The 20001-nt window shown below is 44.6% G+C and overlaps 1 protein-coding gene across 4 annotated transcripts in view; it reads right to left on the bottom strand.

Annotated features, from left to right (window-relative positions):
- LOC137438178 (membrane-associated guanylate kinase, WW and PDZ domain-containing protein 1-like) overlaps positions 1–17348 on the bottom strand; it is a 139032-nt gene extending 121684 nt beyond the window's left edge. For 2 of the 4 annotated variants that reach the window (XM_068133189.2, XM_068133190.2), the window contains exon 1: positions 17101–17348. In XM_068133189.2, the coding sequence (XP_067989290.2) occupies positions 17101–17246 (146 nt within the window). In that variant the 5' untranslated portion in view covers positions 17247–17348. The remainder of the gene's footprint in view (positions 1–17100) is intronic. The other 2 variants (XM_078766506.1, XM_068133191.2) reach the window with 2 other exon arrangements.
- Positions 17349–20001: the final 2653 nt, after the last annotated feature.

Here is a 20001-nt window from a genome sequence, read left to right as displayed (position 1 = left end):
CTTTTTTGTATACAAGATCGAGGCTCATGTAAGGGCTAACATCAATCACAAAAAAAAAAAAAAAAATGGACCCACAAAACATACAAAAAAGGGAGTGGGAGACAAGACGGGGAGAGAGAGGGAAGCACACAAGTACAACAGCAGATACCAGGGACATTGGAAGATCTGTGGGAGGGAGGAGGCTTGGGGGGAGAAGGCATGGGAAGGTGGGGGTTGGGGGGAAAGTATAAAACACATCGACACTGCTGGAATATCCAGGAAAGAAAAAAGTCGGTATTTCCCAAAAAAAAGTGGATTTGGGGTGAATTAACGGAGGTAGAAGAGATCACGGTTTTGGATGGGGGATAAGAGATGGTGGTGAACAGCTGTTTTAAAGACATGGAGGGAGGAGTGGGATTGAAGAGGGTGAGGGAGTTTGTTCCAGAGGCGGGAGTAAAGAGGAATGAAGGAGTGAAGGTGAGCAGAGAGTCTTGATTTTGGCAATTTCACCAGAAGAGGTTTTGGAAGCAGAGACTAAAGCAATCCACCGTTGAACAACTGTAAAGTCTCTGATCATTAGTTTCCAAGTGACATTTTACATCAAATAAAAAGTTGCTTTCTGGTAACCCGACCGGTTGGTTCGTCATCCTGGCTGTGGCCGATTTACGATTTTTTGTGGGTTTTTTTTTGGAAACTCAATTGGAAACAGAATTTTGGGATCACATCCAGAATGATGGAATCGGAATTCGTCTGTCAGTGGACTGATGTGAAAATAACTCAGTTTAAAAAAAAAATAGGTGTGTGAACTTGGATTGCACATTTGAGTTAACAAGGCTGCATGTGAAGACATGCGGAGTGGCAAAACAAAGGGGGTAAAAGGTAAACTGACTGCCAATAAAAACCACAAAATGAAGCTTCAACCTCATTCCAACCTGAGGAAGATGGCCTCACACTTTTTATAAATCTTTCTTTCCGAGATCGAGGCTCATGGAAGAGCAAGATCTGAACTGACTGTGTGGCTGTGAGGCAAGTTGAACACTAAAGAAGATAATGTATAAACAGGAAATGAGGGAGGAGGGGAGGAAACACAGCACTCTGCAATTAAGAGGGTTAGACTAGGATTCAGGATGGTAGTGCACCGTCTCCTAGAAGTCCTGGAGCAATAACCTCAGTAAAGCAGGTGCACAAAGAAGAGAAAATAAGAACAAAAGAGTTGACGTCAACCTGGATTTTACGAGTTTGACCTGGCGGGGGTTCCTATGGAACAACTGTGCGCATCCTGGAGTTTCTGGGAAGGGGCGAGGGAGCAGAAGGAGCTAGATTGGAGGAGAGGTGGACACAACCACAGAAGCCACCGACCTGCCTGCTATATGAAATCAACAGGTGTTATCCTTTAGCCTCTTTTCCTTAAAAAATCAGAACGTCCGCCATAAATGTCTCAAAATGTAAAGCCCATCCATGTCCCCTTTGTACTCAACAACAAAAAAACTAGAAGGGCACTCGGTGGAGCGCATAACTGCACCAGGTTGAACAGTTTACGTTTTGTATCCCACTGATATGCCGGATCTGGATCCAGACCCGAACTAAAATCTAATTGGCTTGTTCTTGTCACCTACCCAACTCATCCGCACAGTGGTCTTGTGAATGCGTTTCCTTGTTTCAGGACTAGGTGAAGGTTTTGAGTTTTCCTCTTTTTTTTTCTCAGTAGCCTTTCACATGTAGTGGCTCTTAGCCTAGTTTAGGGTGAATTTCAATAATAATAAATAAATAAAAATCAAGAAAAATTTCTAGTCTGTCTCTTGCTGCGTGGACGGACGAAGTAGAGAAAGCAACGAAAAAAAGCAAGTTCACGGTATAGGGCCTAATCAAATTCCAATTTTCAACTTTACACGACCACATAATGAAATGAAATCGACCGGTTGGACTTCTGAGGTGCAGGCAGCCATGACAAACAGTTGCTGAGAACCATAGAAAACAAATCTTACTATAATTCACCAAATGTCTGTCCGTCCGTTCAAAGGTGGCGCAAAAACGGCTGAACCGATCGCAGCGAAATTTTGGGTGGGTAATCCTGGGACCCCCTGGAGTAAAATAGGCTGTATTGTTTTTCCAATTTTTTTCCCCAATTTCCAATTTTTCCAGTTTTCCAGTTTTCCCAAACACGATGGTGGAATAATATTTACCAATATGAACAGTGATGTGGCTTTTATTGAAATTCCACAAATACTGTTTAGATTTTGATGATTTGCGTGTGATATGATTTAACGGATGTTTAGATAAATAGTTTAAAATTAAAAAAGCCTTCAATTCCTGATATTTTGCCTTTTCATTTGGGCCTCGCAATTGAAGCCCCGCCCGCAGGGCAGGTACCGTTGCTAGTGGGAATAATTTTAGGTTGGGCTAGGATATCTCTTCAGTGCACAGTGGGATGGCTCATTGAAGGCAAATCGTTAAAACAAGCAGGAATTCACCGATTGGGGGATCACAGGAGCGTGAGGAGATTTCCTCTTAATTTGGTCGTTTGTTGACATCCTCACCTGATTTTGATTGTCAGGTGTGTGACCATGCAGCCGATTGTGTTGACCCCTGAGAACGTGGGGCTTGGCAGGGGCCTGGTTCAAACCGCCCACCTCCCAGACTCAGAGCGGACGCTCTAACCATTTTGCCACCAAGTCTGGTTAAATCACTCTCTGGGATTGCAAGATTGCAACCTGGGATCAATGGAATATCCAGGATGACCAGACCACTTGCTCTCCACGGTTTTAGGCAATAATTTTGGAATTTGTTTGAGGGTGACGCAACAGTACCTGTACCGTATGTATCGCCTTTAAATCAAAATACCAGGCTGACAGTTTACGGCTGTGCTGACATTCAAACCAAGATAGACAGCTCAAAGGTGAGTGTGCATACCTATTAGCGATCCTCCCAGCTAATTCTACTCCACACTCAACACAAGGGTGTATTAAGCCTGTGCTTAGTGCTTAATGAGGCCCTTGGAATACGAATACACAGCTTGTTATTTCTGGTATTATCATTATCACCCCTTCTGACGTTAATATAATCAGGGGAGTTTCACAAGATGGTTTAGGGAAAGGTGGTATCATCATCATACACTGCATAAAACCAACAACAATGCAGGTGAGCTTGTTCTCTTATCTATAGTTGCAACCACTGTCCTGTTATTTATTTGTTTTAATCCTGGTGTATCCTGGTGTTGGCTCAGTGGTTAGGGTGCCGGCTTGGGATCCTAGGATCCTGGGTTCGAATGTCTGTCCGTATGTGTTTGTCTGTCCATATGTGTTTGTCTGTCCGTATTTATGTATGTCCCTTCCACCAGCAATTTGCGGGTTTATTCCCTTTAAAATTTGTTCTCTCTGCAATCGTTGGTCCAATTGACACAAAATTTTCACCATAGGCCTCCTCCTGTAGAAATTTTTAATGATAATTATGACGTCATAGGTCACGTGGTGTAGGCGCCATCTTGGAAAACCCAAAAAAGAAATTGCACCTTTATATCTCTGACACTCCTTCATGCAAAAAATTGAAAGGTGGCTCATTGTAAATTATTTATTCCCCATGGGGAATAATATGTTAATGATGTCATAGGTGCCTTCATTATGATGTCATAAATTGACAAGTAGAACGCTTGATTCAATCAGTAAGACATTTCTGTAGCTACGCCGTTGTTAGACTATAGATCTTATTTTGGGTTTACTTGGGGTTTTTGTTGAGGGGGAGAGGAGGGCGGTTGTTATTTATTTATTTATTTTTGTTATTTAGACTTTTCGGGGTTCATGCCCCATAGACTAGGCCACTTTTCCCAGAAAATAACTACTGCAGGCATTTTTGGGGAAAAGTTGGTAAACTGGTTTTCCAACACAATTTTTCTTTCCTAAACACAAAAAAATTGTTCACCAACTTCAGTTTTCAGTTATAAGGTGTCAGTCAGGGTGCGAGACGGGGACCCAAGTCGTTCTGCACCCCACCAACCACTTTACCCAACCTCCACCCATGTGAAAGTGGTCTATTACATTATATTTTCAGAAGCTACCAGCTCCATAATCACTGGAAACTCAAGTCCCCATCTTCTTATTCTTCTTAGCTGGTTTGGATTGGGATACTTTCATGATTTCTACATACGTCAGTACCTGAACTACATTTGCAGGCCCCAGTGCAATACAAGTTGCTTCTTCTTTTTTTTTACAACTGCATCGTTGTGTTGAGCATCCCAAGCACAGCCACATGAGATGAACTCTTCACAAATGTCTAGTACTGGTGGCAGAGACATGAGTTGTGGCATCAGCTTATTATCCTGTAATATTCATCCATGGCCAACTGGTGAAGGCAGGTGTGGGTGAGCACACATGGCTTGTCTCCATACCATATTACCATAGCCTGGTAGTGAGCCCTCAGTATGTGAAATCTCACTGCATCATATGTGGGAAAAAGTGCTTTAGGAGATCTACATTTGCAAAACAGTCTTGCACGGACCTCATCACAGGTAACTATGTCATCCTGATGATACATTTTACAAATGAATTGTTCCGCAGACTTTATGGTGTCATCAGTGAGTGGGTGCTTTCCCAAGTTCGCCAGCAGGTGACGATTATTCTTAAACATCTCCCATGATGTTCTCTTGCTGTGACCTGCTATGTGAGAAACTGTGTCACACCCAGTTATTGTGTGAAAGGGAATCAGCAATTCATAGTCCTCTTGATCACAGCACCGTTTGTTTCATCCATGCTTCTCAGTGTAACTTCGGCTAAAGAAGTGTTTATCCGCAAGACATCTCTGTAACTTAGTGTATGCCCCGCCTTATGAAATAACTGTACCAGTTGCTTCGAGTGTGTTGCCTGGTGTAAAGTGCTAGCAAGGGCAATATGTTTTGGGGTCCACTTCTTGCCTCCAGAAGTGATATACACCAAATCTTGACACACACTAAGAACGCGAGACTGTACTTCAGAATCAAAGACATCAGTATACTTTCGTCTGAATCAAAGTCCTCTTCTTCTGGTAATAGTTCATCACCATCAGTACCTGAGGAGGACATAATAATAATAATAATAATAATAATAATAATAATACATTTATTTTATATAGCACTTTTCAAGAAGCCCAAAGACGCTTTGACAGAGTACAAAAAAACAAGTGCAAAAAGACAAAAATCAACAGGTAAATAATCAAAGCAAAAGGAAGGAGAAGGAGAAGAGATAGTCAGGGGTTAAATGCTGTGGGTTAAATGTTAAATGCAGTGTTGAACAGGTGGGTCTTGAGTGATGTTTTGAATGTGGTGAGTGAGGAGGAGTCTCTGATGGTGTGAGGTAGTGAGTTCCAGAGGGTGGGAGCAGCGATGGAGAAGGCCCTGTCCCCCCAGGATCTGAATTTGGTCCGCATGGGGGGGGGGGGGGGTCAGGAGGTTGGCGCCAGCAGAGCAGAGGTTGCGGGTGGGAGTGTGTCTGGAGAGGAGGTCAGTCAGGTAGGATGGGGCCAGGTTATGGAGGGCTTTGTAGGTCAAGAGGAGGATTTTGTACTGGATTCTCTGGGGGATGGGGAGCCAGTGAAAGCAGTGGGTGCTGTGAAAGCAGATGGGGAGCCAGTGGACATGTGTTGAAAAACTTCTTGTCCACCAATAAGAAAACGTATGAACATGTACATTGTACAGGCTCTCTGGTACACATGACATTGCATCTTTCTCGTGGACAGACAGACCTTTATAAGGTGGTTGACTATAAGTATATCCGATCGTAATTTCAGTGCTATGTGAATCATCGACAAGAACTCCTCATCGTTTGCCTTAAAATGTGGAACTGGAGAGATCATTTCCTCGTCATTCTGGCTTGTCATTTTGGAGATAGGTACATGGGAAAATTTGTTCGGTACCAAGACAGTTTTTCTATCACCTGGAGCTTGGTCACGTAGTACGATGAAGTCATATACATCTCTGATGTGTGTGGAAAGCTGTTCTCTAAATGTCATTCGACGGTTGACAAAATATTGTGGAACATCCACTCCAGCTTCAATGGCAAGTTCACAGTAGCGATTCCACACTTCTGTAAGTTCCAGTACGTGGCCTTGACCGGCAGCATATTTCGACTCCTTGGTTAGCCAGATTATTGATAGGTCAGTGTTCTGTGCTTCTTCCTTCGTTTTAGTCGTGGTTCGCAAGAACTGCTTGTAACAATATGGGTGATACTACCCTTCAGCAGCTATTAGATCACGTACCGCAGCAAGTCGTACACTAAGCTACTGGTCATATTTTTTAAGAATCGAGTATCTCCTTGCTCATTTTCAATGATGCTACTTAAGAAAGTTTCACTTTCGAATCAGAGTCTTGCCAGAACATGCATGCTTTCCAGTTCATGGCCTTCATGCGACTGCGTAAACTTGTAGCGGTACTGTGAGCTTCTGCACATGGTTGAACCCTTGAAACTTGAGGATGGAGCACTCTCAGTACTGGTCGATTGTTCAAGGCGTTTGATTTATCCTTTGTCTGTGCACACAGCATAACATGATTTATGCCACACTAGTACCTGCGAGGAATCAGCACTTAGCAGGAATGTGATTCTATCAATCACATCACGATTCTTTTCGTCTCTTAATTTGTGGCGTGACGATGTTGCTTCGCGAAGAGACAATAGTCCTTTTTCTGTGGCTTCAAAAAGTTTTTCTGATTTACTCTGGTGGCATATAATGCAATCTTCATATGCTCCACACCAGCTGCTGGTCCTTTTCAGTTGCATTAACGACTCCATTCTAACCTGAAATGCAATATATATTAATATAATTAGACAATATAGTAATAATAATAATAAGCTGTGTTTATTGTTTCATAGATCTGTGCTCCATGTGAATATTTTCTTTCCACGACTTGCGTATGTGTTTTGTTTTGCATTTTTCAGGGTGAATGAGTCAAATGCCGGCCTCGTAAATCAGCAAGTCAAAAAGTCTATTTATCAACTTTTCCTCAAAAATGCTACATACACTACAACAACACAAATATCTGAAAAATTCGCCTAGTCCACCAGGAGGTGGGGACTCAGGGTTGCAGGGCTCAAAACGGGAATTTTTTTTAACTCAAAATGGGACATTGGGTCATTCCTGTTGGAGCATTTTGCCATTTTCAACTTTTCTTTAGATGGGAAGCGTGGGGATTTGCGATGGCGTGCCGTCGACTTTGCTATAGTTTTTTCCTTGCACCCTGAAAAGCCAAGGAATCCACTAACTGATGCATGGTCTACACTTAGCTCTACAATTCCAAAACTTTCTACTTTTTTTTTTTTTGTATGCAAGATCGAGGCTCGTGTAAGAGCTAACATTAATCACAAAAAAACAAACAGACACATAAAAAACATATAATAAAGGGAGCAGGAGACAAGATGGGGAGAGAGAGGGAAGCACACAAGTACAACAGTAGAGAACAGGGACATCGGGAGATCTGTGGGAGGGAGATTGCTTGGGGGGAGGAGGCATGGGAAGGGGGGGTGGGAGAGGGGGGGTTGGTTGGGAGAGGTATAAAAAAAGATGCACACTGCTAGGACTTCCAGGAAAGAAGTTGGTATTTCAAAAAAGTGGATCTGGGGTGAATTAACGGGGCTAGAAAAGATCAAGGTTTTGGATGGGGGAAGATAAGAGATGGTGGTGAACAGCTGTGTTGAAGACCTGGAGGGAAGAGTGGGATTGAAGAGAGTGAGGGAGTTTGTTCCAGAGGTGGGAGAAAAGAGGAATGAAAGAGTGAAGGTGAGCAGAGAGCCTAGATTTTGGCAGATTAACCAGAAGAGGGTTGCAGGCAGATCTTGTGCGACCTGTAGGAATATTTGGTGGACAGAGCACAGAGAGAGCTGGGGGAGCAAGGCCGGAGAGGAGTCGGTAGAAGACAGAAAGACCACCAACCTGCCAGAGGTGAGTGAGTGAAAGGCCCTCGGAGTTAGCTTCATCGCGGGAGATTCCAATGATTCTGAAATCTTTGGATTCAACAGCGTAAAGACGAGCTAGGTGTAAGGCAGGAGCACTGGCCCAGAGGGGAGAACAGTACTCCATTGAGCTGCGGATGAAAGCCTGGTATGTGGTGAGGAGCTCAGGTGTGCCAAGGAAAGACTTCGCACGACGGAGGATGCCCAGTCGGCGACTGGCTTTGGAGGCCAGATTTGAAATGTGTTTTTCCCAGGAAAGATCATGGCAGATAGTGAGACCCAAAAGCTTGAGTGACAGAACTTCTTGGAGAGGATTGTTGAGAGCGTATATAGGAGGGTTGTCCAGTCGGTCTTTTCAGAGAGACATATTAAGAGTGTGAGATTTGTCAGGATTGAAAGACATGTTCCACTTGTTTGACCAGTCTGTGATTTTGTCCAGGTCTGCAGAGAGTGAGGAGGCTGCGGACTGCCGATCTGAGATATGAGGTATGGAGCGGCAGAGAATGGACTCATCAGCAAAGAGATAGAGAGGATTTTCCAGCGAGTCAGAGAGTTCATTGATTAAACTGTTTCTACTGTTTGCGCCTTTCACATCATAGACATGTGTAGAAAAGGGAAAAGTAAAATAAATTATTGTTTTTATATAGGGTCTGAGGCTCATGGAGGAACTGTAGCACAAATCACACTCCCACACACAGACAAGTACACAATACAACTCCAGATTTCATTACAGACAAAGACAGCCACTTAGATTTGGGGGGAAGTAACATCGCTTCCCTGAGCACTAACAGTGATCTTTACAGCATCACTTTCTCTCCACTCTCAGTTTGGCAATGGAGGAGGAATTTCCTACACCCATGGGGTTTATCCATGTTATATCCCTTTTAAATGCTGAGCTTCAAGCAAGGAAGCAGCACGTACCATTTTTAAAGTCTTTGGTACGACTCAGCCGAGGTTCGAATTAACCACTGACCTCCCAGACTCAGAGATGACGTTGCAACCATTAAGCCACCGAGTCTGTTTACAGTGTCATGGGTTGGCTATGTGATGAAAGAGCCATCTAAATTTCCATGATCGAATGAATGGCACAAGGTAGTGGAGGAATACAACTCAAATTAGCAAACTACGCCTGCAGCTACGATGTCTCACAGATAAACAGCAGAGATAGAACCCAATGCCACTCATTATTCTATTCAAAGCACTGCAGTCACATGTGACCTCCACTACCACACAAACAAAGAAATGCTGAGGTAGAGCACTGTTTGAAGTGAGGTGAGATCACAGATACGAGGATTACATTCTTAAACAGTTTATAGTTGATTGTTTAGACAGTTCGAGGTGGCTCTTCCAGCCATGAGTGCAGACGAAGGAACATGGAAACCGCTACCAACTATTAATACTCACTCATTCACAAGATATTCTGCTTTGTCAACTGGGTCTTTCACTCTGAAAATACCAAATTAAATAAACGAACGTTTTAGGATAGACAATGTCCGGAAAACCTCAACGATAAAATCGTATATCAAAATTTGCCTTCATTGATAAAGTACTGTCATCACTATTATTTTGAAATATGATGATAAAACTCTCCACGAGAGCAGATGCCTGTTCCAATTGCCTGATCCAACCCGACACTGCCCCGTGTCTGGGTCAGATGGGTAGTTTTTTGTGTAGGTCGAGTCTTGTGGATGAGCTAGAACATAGAATGGATCAAGACATAATAGGACAAAAGGAACAATAGAAAGAGAGGAGGAAACACACCAACAGCAGCATTAAAAAATTAAAAAAAACACCTTTAGAGGCCATTTTTCCCCGCAAAGCGGGGGTTGGCCTTTTTCGGGAACCGTGGTTGTTGTTGTTTTTCGGTCCCCTATTTGAAGCAATGTTTTACGGCCGGATGCCCTTCCTGACGCCAACCCTTTTTGCCGCCTTTAACGACAAACAGGGAATTACCAGTGAACTGGTACTCAACAGCAGCATTGACGGACAAAATAGAGGGAGACTTAGACAAATGCCGTGGAGGGACGAGGAACATACCGGTAGTGAAGAATTATTGCAGGGGGAGGACACACTGCGGTGGGCAAGATGGATGCAGCCGAAAACTCTCAGGAAGGACAATCTGGATACTGTATTTGGAAAAAGGTGTGCTTGGAGAGGGTCTAAAACACGTATGCAAATTAATTTGCATGACTCGAAGAGAAATAAAAATCAACAATGAACGTTCAAACTTGTCTCCCTCCTCTGAAACCTGGTGCTGTCTTCCGAAGTCTGTTTCCGGTGTATGCTCCCCTTCCATTCCTTCCCTTACTTCAGATGGCACCACAGTCAATTCCGTTCGTGAGAAGGCCGAATACCTCAATTCTGTGTTTGCTTCCAAATATTGTTTGCTATCCCCTCGCTCTCTGTACCCACTTCCCAGTTGGACTCATCTGCTCCTGGATCCCGTGTCTTTGCACCTGAGAAGGTGGAGAGGTTTCTGGCAACCATCAACTCTGACTCTGCTACCGCACCGGACGACATCAGCTCACGCAACCTAAAAACCTGCTCGCTGTTCTTGCACATCCTCTCTCTGCTTTTTTCACCAAATAATTTTCCATATTTTTGGAAATCTGCGAACATCACTGCATCATGTACAAAGGTGCAAAAACAGATTCCCTTAACTAGAGACCTATCAGCTTACTTCCAATCAACAGCAAAGTCATGGAATCCATCATCGCAGTTGACATAAAGTCATTCCTTTTCTCCAACAACCTCGTCTCAGATCGCAACTTTGGATTCAGACCAGGTCAGGCTACGTCTGTTTCCCCACAATGGATGGAGACATTCCACATCAGACAGGAGATCAGGGCTATATCTCTGTAGACACACCTCGAGCATTCAATACAGTCTGGCATCCTGCCTTGCTGTTCTAACTCTCTGCTGATGGCATCCAAGGCCACCTCCACACATGACTTACTGATTCCTCAACTATTGTAGACAACATGTGGCACTCAATGGAATCCTTTCTTCTCCTCTCTTTGTCAAGGCCTGAGTGTTCTGGGCTCAGTCCTATTCTTCATCTGCATCCACAATCTCTCTGATTCTCTGGAAAATCTCCTTTATCTATTTGTGGATGGCTCCATCCTCTGCCGTACCATCCGTCATCCTTCAAACAGGCAGACACCTCTTCCCTCTCTTCAGATATTGAAGAGAAAAATCACAACCTGGTCAAACACTGAGAATATGTCTTGCAATCCTGACAAATCCCTCACTCTCAATCGGTCTCTCTGAAAGGCCTGTTTAGCGAACCTTCTCAGATACTTTCTTACCAATCTTCTTGAAGATGTTCAGTCACTCAAACTCCTAGGTCTCACTTTCAGCCATGATCTTTTTTGGCAAACAACACTTCCATAAGTTGGCCTCCAAAACCAGCCGCCTGGTCCATTCGCCTGCTGGGTATCCTCCACCATTAACTTTCATTAAATATAAACATTAAATTCACCTCCATTCATTCGTTCTTCTTTTCCCCACATGTGGATCCAACTCCCACAAACTTTTCAATCTCAATCTTCCCTTCAGGGTTTCAATACAGCTGTTTACCATCTTAGATAATCCCCCATCCAAAACCATTATCTACTCGACCCCCACTAACCCTCCCAAAGGATACCTCTTTCCAAAATTCCAGTTTTTCCTTCATGAGAATTTGTAGCTACATACATCCTGTCCACCCCGTGTGTCCATTGCTAAAATTATTCCGCAGGTCGCTTGTCCCTCCAAGTCTTCTTATATTATGTCCCTCATTCCTACTGTTTGCGTGTTTCCCAACTCTCTGTATTTTTTATAAGAACTAGCTATGTATACATACATACATACAGTCGTGGCCAAAAATATTGGCGCCCTTGCACTTTTGTCAAATAATGCACCATTTCTTCCAGAAAATTGTTGAAATTAAAATATATTTTGATATCCACATAAGTATTTCTTTAGTTTGCATTGGAACAAACAAAAAAAGCTGAAAAATTATTCAATCTTAGCTTATTCCACACAGAAATCCCAAAATGGCCGGGACAATATTATTGACACCTTTTAGAAATTGTTAGAAATAATGAGATTTCAAGCAGGTGATTCTCCTTTACTTTGGAATTGAACTCACCTGTGGTGATTTGCAGGTGCCTGCAATATAAAAATCACTCATTCAACCATTTTGAATAGAGAAAAGGAGTCATTCTGCTGTGTTGTGGCACTGTGTGTACCGCAATGAGCATGGAGAAAAGAAAGAAAACCAGAGAATTGTCTGAGGAGGTCAGACACAAGATTGTAGCAAAGTATGGACAATCTCAAGGCTACAGGTCCATCTGCAGAGACCTTGATGTCTCTGTGTCCACCATATGCAATGGTATCAGGAAGTTAAGGCCCATGGCACTGTAGCCAACCTCCCTGGACGTGACCGCAATATAAAACTTGATTGAAGATTGCAGCGAAGGATTGTTTGAATGGTGGAGAAAACACCTCCATCAACTTACCAAACAGATTCAAGCTGACCTTCAGACACAAGGTACGACAGTTTCTACTTGCACCATCCATCGCCTGCTCAATGAAAGGGAGTTCTATGGTAGAAGACCCAGGAGGACCCCACTGCTGAGAGAGAGACAAAAGAAAGCCCGACTGGAGTTTGGCAAAACACACCTGAACAAGCTAAAGCCCTTCTGGGAGAATGTCCTGTGGACAGATGAGACCAAATTAGAGCTTTATGGTGAAGCGCATCATCTCTATGTTTACAGAAAACGAATTGAAGCCTTCAAAGGAAATAACACCTTCCCTACAGTCAAACATGGAGGAGGTTTAGTGATGTTTTGGGGTTGTTGTGCTGCCTCTGGCACTGAGTGCCTTGAATGTGTACATGGCATCATGAAATCAGGAGATTACCAAGGCATTTTGGAGCGAAATGTTCAACCTAGTGTCAGAAAGCTGGGTCTCCATCGAAGGTCATGGGTCTTGCTGCAGGACAATGACCCCAAACACACTTCAAAAAGCACCCAGGAATGGTTCAAGACAAATGCTGAACTGTTCTGAAGTGGCCAGCAATGAGTCCAGATCTAAATCCCATTGAACACCTGTGGGGAGATCTGAAAACAGCAGTTGGGAGAAGGCACCCCTCAAATCTGGGAGAACTGGAGCAGTTTGCACAAGAATGGTGGGACAAACTGCCAGTAAAGAGGTGGAGGAAGCTCATTCATGGCTATAGGAAGCACTTGACTGCAGTTATTTTGTCCAAAGTCTGTGCTACCAAATATTAAGTCCAGGGTGTCAATAATTTTGTCAATGCCATTTCTTTATATTTTCTGATATAAAAGGATATATTAAGTTCTGAATAAAAAAAGCAAAGGTTCTGTAATATTAACAGTGAAATAAAGAATTGTGGAGACCAAATACTTTTGTTAATTTAAACTTATTTTTCGAGAAAATTGTGAGTTATTTGAAAAAAGTGCAAGGGTGCCAATATTTTTGGCCACGATTGTATATATATACATACATACATACATACGTACATACATACATACATACATAACCATGTACGTTTGCTCTATTATAATAAGATGTTATTAGTTATTGAACAGCAATCTTTAACTTTCACTGAACAATCACTTTTGATTTTTTTTTTGTGCTACAATAGTAGGACATGAACATACTGATCAACCCTTGTAATATATCTTGAAAACTCACATTAGCTTTGAACAAAGTACCTTTAGACAAGGCATCAGTTGATTGCCTTGCCAGGTGTTTGGTATTGTATTCCTACCTGAGCATGTGGCTCACAATCCTGGGATCACACACTCAATTTATTACCTCCACCACCGAAGGTGGATGGAAGTTGTGTTTTCACCTCTGTCTGTCTGTCTTTCTGTCTGTGAACAAGATATCTCAAAAGGTTGGGGATGGAGTCGGACGAAATTTGGTGGAGAGGTTCGGTATGTGAGGAGGACGAAACGATTAGATTTTGGTGAAGATCCGAATCCAGATCTGACCTATCAGTGGATACAAAATGTAAACTGTTCAGCCAGGTGGACGTATGCTCTCTACAGAGTGTCGTTCTAGTTGTCTCCTTGTGTCCCTGTCCAGCTGTCCTGCATGTAATGTTACACGTGTACAAACTCCTCGATATGCCATATACACTAAAAAATATTTCCACTCAATCCCAGTGGGTTTATCTTGCACTTGTATCACACACAGCACCTGCATTATACTAAATGTATGTATGTATGTATGTATGTATGTATATGGGTGTGTGTGTGTGTGTGTGTGTGTGTGTGTGTGTGTGTGTGTGTGTGTGTGTGTGTGTGTGTGTGTGTGTGTGTGTATATGGATGTCTGTGCATGTTTGTATGTATGTATATTTGTATTTATGTATGTGTGTATAAATGTATGTATGAATGTATGTATGTAACTGTGTATGTATAATGTGTTACGTTTGTAGTGGGTAGACAATGATTACCTCAGAACCAGGTAGAATGTATAGATTAGTAGTGTGCTCCGACTGTCGTGAAAAGAAGAATCATCTCGATGTACCATAAGTAGGGATTCGGTAGACCATGCTGTGTAAGTGTACCTTCGTCCCCTTTACGAGGAGTGGGGTATGTTAATTAGCTCAGGGATTATGGGTAAATTAATCCCCTGTGTGTCGATGCCTCTAATTTATCCCTTTGATCCTTTTGACACCGCACTAGACACATAGCCAAGCCATGCAATCAACACCCTAATTAAAGACACCAATATAAAAACCACCGGAAGCCAGGCATGAAGCACTGCCGCTGACAACCCTGACTTTGGAAGCACACAGGACGAAAGATCCGTGAGGCCACGCCCCGAGGAGCGGTGATTGGGCGGTGTTTGATTGACAGAAAGGACTGGTAAGATGGAACTCACTGATAGGGTCGGGAGGGAGACGTGTTGAGATGACGTCAGAGCCCGAGGAACAAAAGACTGTGTTCCCGACATTTTGGCCTCTTACGCGTGGGGAGTTAAGAATGTTCTGATCGACATTTCGCTGATTTCAGCCCCCCTTTGTGCCTTGTCGTTCTGGAGACCATAGCGGACGGTCGTTATTCCCTCTTGCGCTTTCTCGTACTGGACCTCATACAAACGGTTGCACTTTGCTCTCTGGCTCAAGGAAGCTTATCGTGAACGGCCGTGTTCCGGGATCTTGTCGGTGGTTGTGCGGAGGAAGAGCCGGGGCCCGGGAACTGCGGTTCCCCGTGCAGAGGACGGGTGGACGAGCACGGCGTGGAAGAGCGGGCTGCGTGCACGTCCCATTTAGGAATTTAGTTTATCGCGCATTTTCTTTGTTACCGGCATTTTATTAAATAAACCTGTTTATTTTTGTACATTTTAATTCCGTTTCGTGTGAGTTTATTTATTACAGGTTCGAGGGCTGCCGGGGGTATCCGTGAAGGTGAGCTCCCACTTGCCCCCATGCGTATGCTCCGTTATATTTTTGAACTGAACGCCTCAGAGTGTTAAAGCTCGTTTGGGCATCCATGCTACCCTACGGTGTTCACCACAAAGAGTCGTCACACGACAGTATGTATGTGTGTATGTATTTATGCATGTATGCATGGATGTTGGTATGTATGTATGTATGTATATATGTGTATGTGTGTATTTATGCATGTATGCATGGATGTTGGTATGTATGTATGTATGTATGTATATGTATATATGTGTATGTGTGTTTATGCATGTATGCATGGATGTTGGTATGTATGTATGTATGTGTATGTGTCTATTTATGCATGGATGTTGGTATGTATGTTTGTATATGTATGTATGTGTATGTGTGTATGTATGTATGTATGTATGTATGTGTATGTGTGTATTTATGTATGTATGCATAGATGTTGGTATGTATGTATGTATGTGTATGTGTGTATTTATGCATGGATGTTGGTATGTATGTTTGTATATGTATGTATGTGTGTCATGTGTGTATTTATGTATGTATGCATGGATGTTGGTATGTATGTATGTATGTGTGTATTTATGTATGTATGTATGTGTGTATTTATGTATGTATGCATAGATGTTGGTATGTATGTATGTATGTATGTATATGCAGGTGAAAATCATAGATTAAAACATAATGCTTTTGGCGACTCCCTCGGTGGACAATAGGGCTGGCCTGATCTCCGTCAAATTTTGCATACGTGTTGGCGGTACCCAGGCTCATGTGACATGGGCAATCCTGCCAGGGGAGACAACTTGCCGATGCTCCCGAAGGGAAAGGATGCTTCTAGTTCTTCAAATTTGGACTCAAAGTTACATTGAAGAAAAAATAATAATATGATCTATTATGTTAATAAGGGGCATATTGTTGTTGTTGTAGTTGTAGGTATTGGACATCATCATCTTGTCTACGGAAGTGAAGGTATCATCATGCTGTTGACCTTCCTGTCTGCAGTATGGATGGTACTTTGGTGGTTGGTGCAGGATGGAGTGTTCATCCCACCAAACCTTATCTACACCCTGTTTGAAACTTCAACAACAAAAATAATCCAAAATGTCGTTTAACACACATTCATGATGATGGAAATCTTATACGACTGCTCTGCTTCTCCTGAGGTCGGCCGGGGGATGTTTATGTCCCAAGTCTTTCACGATTCGGATGGCCAGGCCTGCCGTTCGCTTGAAGGTGCAGTGATTTGTAATCCGTTCACAGAGCCGGCGATAACTCACCTACTCTTCATGAAGGACATCGTGGGGGTTTCAAGGTCCATCTGTCTAGCAGACGGGACACCCGACTGACGTAACGTCCATCGGTGGGACGGTGCCGGTGGCAGGTATAAAGGTAAAATTTTCAAAATGGAGTGGTCGTGGTCACCAAGGTGCATCGACAGGTAAGCTGTCCCGGCGGGTTAAGACACAACGGTGTTTTAACAAGATAAAGGAAAAACGGATTAAATGCATTTTGAGGGAATTAATTTCTTGTCACGTGACGTGGAGGTAGGGGTACGAGTACGACGACCCCCTTCTCCACCACCTCCAACTACATCCCTGCAGTTCTAACTTCACGTCGCATCGAAAATGTTTGAGGAGTCTCATTCGGTAAATGTCACTGCAAAGTCAAACCTTTTAAAGGGAAGAAAAGACGGCGCAGGTGCGACGTGTGAGGTAGGCTACATATAATTAAATCTGGTTCGACAATCACGGGACAGGTGAACGAGCAGCCGAGCACTCACCTGGAGATCGTGCGAGCAGCAGTTCGAGCGTTCCAAGCAGCGCAAACCGCACTGCGTAGCGTCCCCGATGACACGACGGGAGGCTCTCCAGCAAAGACCGCCCGCCAATGAACGCGGGAGATTCCGCGGCAAGAAATGCGGATCATCCGCTCAAGGGCAAATAGTGCGGTGAGGGGAGAGAGAGAGAGAGAGAAAGGAGTCCTGAGATGGGGAGTGAATCACCGCGTGTGTGTACGTACACTACACACATGAACACTCGCACTAACGTAACAGTAACATAGCGTCACGCACGCGCACACCCACTCAACGTCACACACTTGCATAGCATCACACCCTCACATAACGTCACACCCTCACACAATATCACACCCTCACACTCACATAGCCTCACACACGCGCACACGCACATAACGTCACACACTTGCATAGCCTCACACACTCACATAACGTCACACCCTCACACTCACATAGCCTCACGCACGCGCACACAACGTCACACACTTGCATAGCATCACACCCTCACACTCACATAGCCTCACACACGCACACACTCACACAGCGTCACACACTTGCATAGCATCACACCCTCACACTCACATAGCCTCACACACGCACACACTCACACAGCGTCACACACTTGCATAGCATCACACCCTCACACTCACATAGCCTCACACACTCACACACGCGCACACTCACACACCGTCACACACCTACATAGCATCACACCCTCACATTCACATAGCCTCACACACACTCACATAGCCTCACACACGCACACTCACATAGCCTCACACACGCACACACTCACACAGCGTCACACACTTGCATAGCATCACACCCTCACACTCATAGCCTCACACACGCACACACGCACACAGCGTCACACACTTGCATAGCATCACACCCTCACACTGCCTCACACACTCACACAGCGTCACACACTTGCATAGCATCACACCCTCACACTCACATAGCCTCACACACTCACACAGCGTCACACACGCGCACACTCACACACCGTCACACACCTACATAGCATCACACCCTCACATTCACATAGCCTCACACACACTCACATAGCCTCACACACGCACACTCACATAACGTCACACACGCACACTTACACAGCGTCACACACGCACACACTCCGATAGCCTTAGACACTCACACAGCGTCACACACGCGCACACTCACACACCGTCACACACCTACACAGCATCACACCCTCACATTCACATAGCCTCACACACTCAAATAGCCTCACACACACACACACACAGCGTCACACACGTGCACACTCACATAACGTCACACATGCACACACTCACACAGCGTCACACACGGACACACTCACACAGCGTCACACACGGACACACTCACACAGCGTCACACACGCGCACACTCACATAGCGTCACACACTCACACAGCGTCACACACGCACACAGCGTCACACACTCACACAGCGTCACACACTCACACAGCGTCACACACGGACACACTCACACAGCGTCACACACGCACACACTCACATAGCCTCACACACTCCCATAGCCTTACACACGCACACACTCACACAGCGTCACACACTCGCACACCGTCACACACCTACATAGCATCACACCCTCACACTCACATAGCCTCACACACTCACATACGCACACACACAGCGTCACACACGTGCACACTCACATAACGTCACACACGCACACACTCACACAGCGTCACACACGGACACACTCTCACAGCGTCACACACGTGCACACTCACATAGCCTCACACACACTCACACTCACATAGCCTCACACACGCACACACTCACACAGCGTCACACACGCACACACTCACATAACGTCACACACTTGCATAGCATCACACCCTCACACTCACATAGCCTCACACTCGCACACACTCACACAGCGTCACACACGCACACACTCACACAGCGTCACACACGCACACACTCACACAGCATCACACACGTACACACTCGCACAGCATCACACACGTGTACACTCATACAGCATCACGCACACATGTACACTCACGCAGACACACACGTGTACACTCACACTCACTGTTGTGACGAGACGTTCCCCCAGTTCCTCCTGTGCACGCTTGATATAAACTTCACACTCACATAGCCTCACACACGCACACACTCACACAGCGTCACACACGCACACACTCACATAACGTCACACACTTGCATAGCATCACACCCTCACACTCACATAGCCTCACACTCGCACACACTCACACAGCGTCACACACGCACACACTCACACAGCATCACACACGTACACACTCACACAGCATCACACACGTGTACACTCACACAGCATCACACACGTGTACACTCATACAGCATCACGCACACATGTACACTCACGCAGACACACACGTGTACACTCACACTCACTGTTGTGACGAGACGTTCCCCCAGTTCCTCCTGTGCACGCTTGATATAAACTTCACTTTTACAACTCAAACCATTTTTGAAGACCTTTAAAACGGTTCTGTTTTTCTCCAGATATGGATCCTTAAGGTAAACACGGTGAGGGACTCCACCTGCAGGTAGCGTTGCAAGACTCTCCTTTTACCAATAGATGCAAAACTATTGGTTTTTACCAATAGATCCTTTTACCTTTTACCAGTGCAAGACACATAGCGATTGGGATTCCCTAGATTTTGAAAAAAGAGAAACCACCAGCTCCCTCCCCCAACACCCCCCCCCCCATTCTCCACACCTCCCCCGCCCCCACCCCCTCCCATTCTCCCCAGCCCCTCCCATTCTCCCCAGCCCCTTCGTGGTGATTGCGGCCCACGCAGACAAATGGTACAACCCGTGTGCCCGATCAGTGCGCATTCCCTGTGTCGTTCAGTGGTACAGTCCGGGT

Source organism: Myxine glutinosa, chromosome 12, assembly GCF_964187855.1.
Source record: "Myxine glutinosa chromosome 12, kmMyxGlut1.1, whole genome shotgun sequence".
In the NCBI taxonomy this organism is placed as follows: Eukaryota; Metazoa; Chordata; class Myxini; order Myxiniformes; family Myxinidae; genus Myxine; species Myxine glutinosa.
This window is presented reverse-complemented; position numbering and strand designations above follow the sequence as displayed.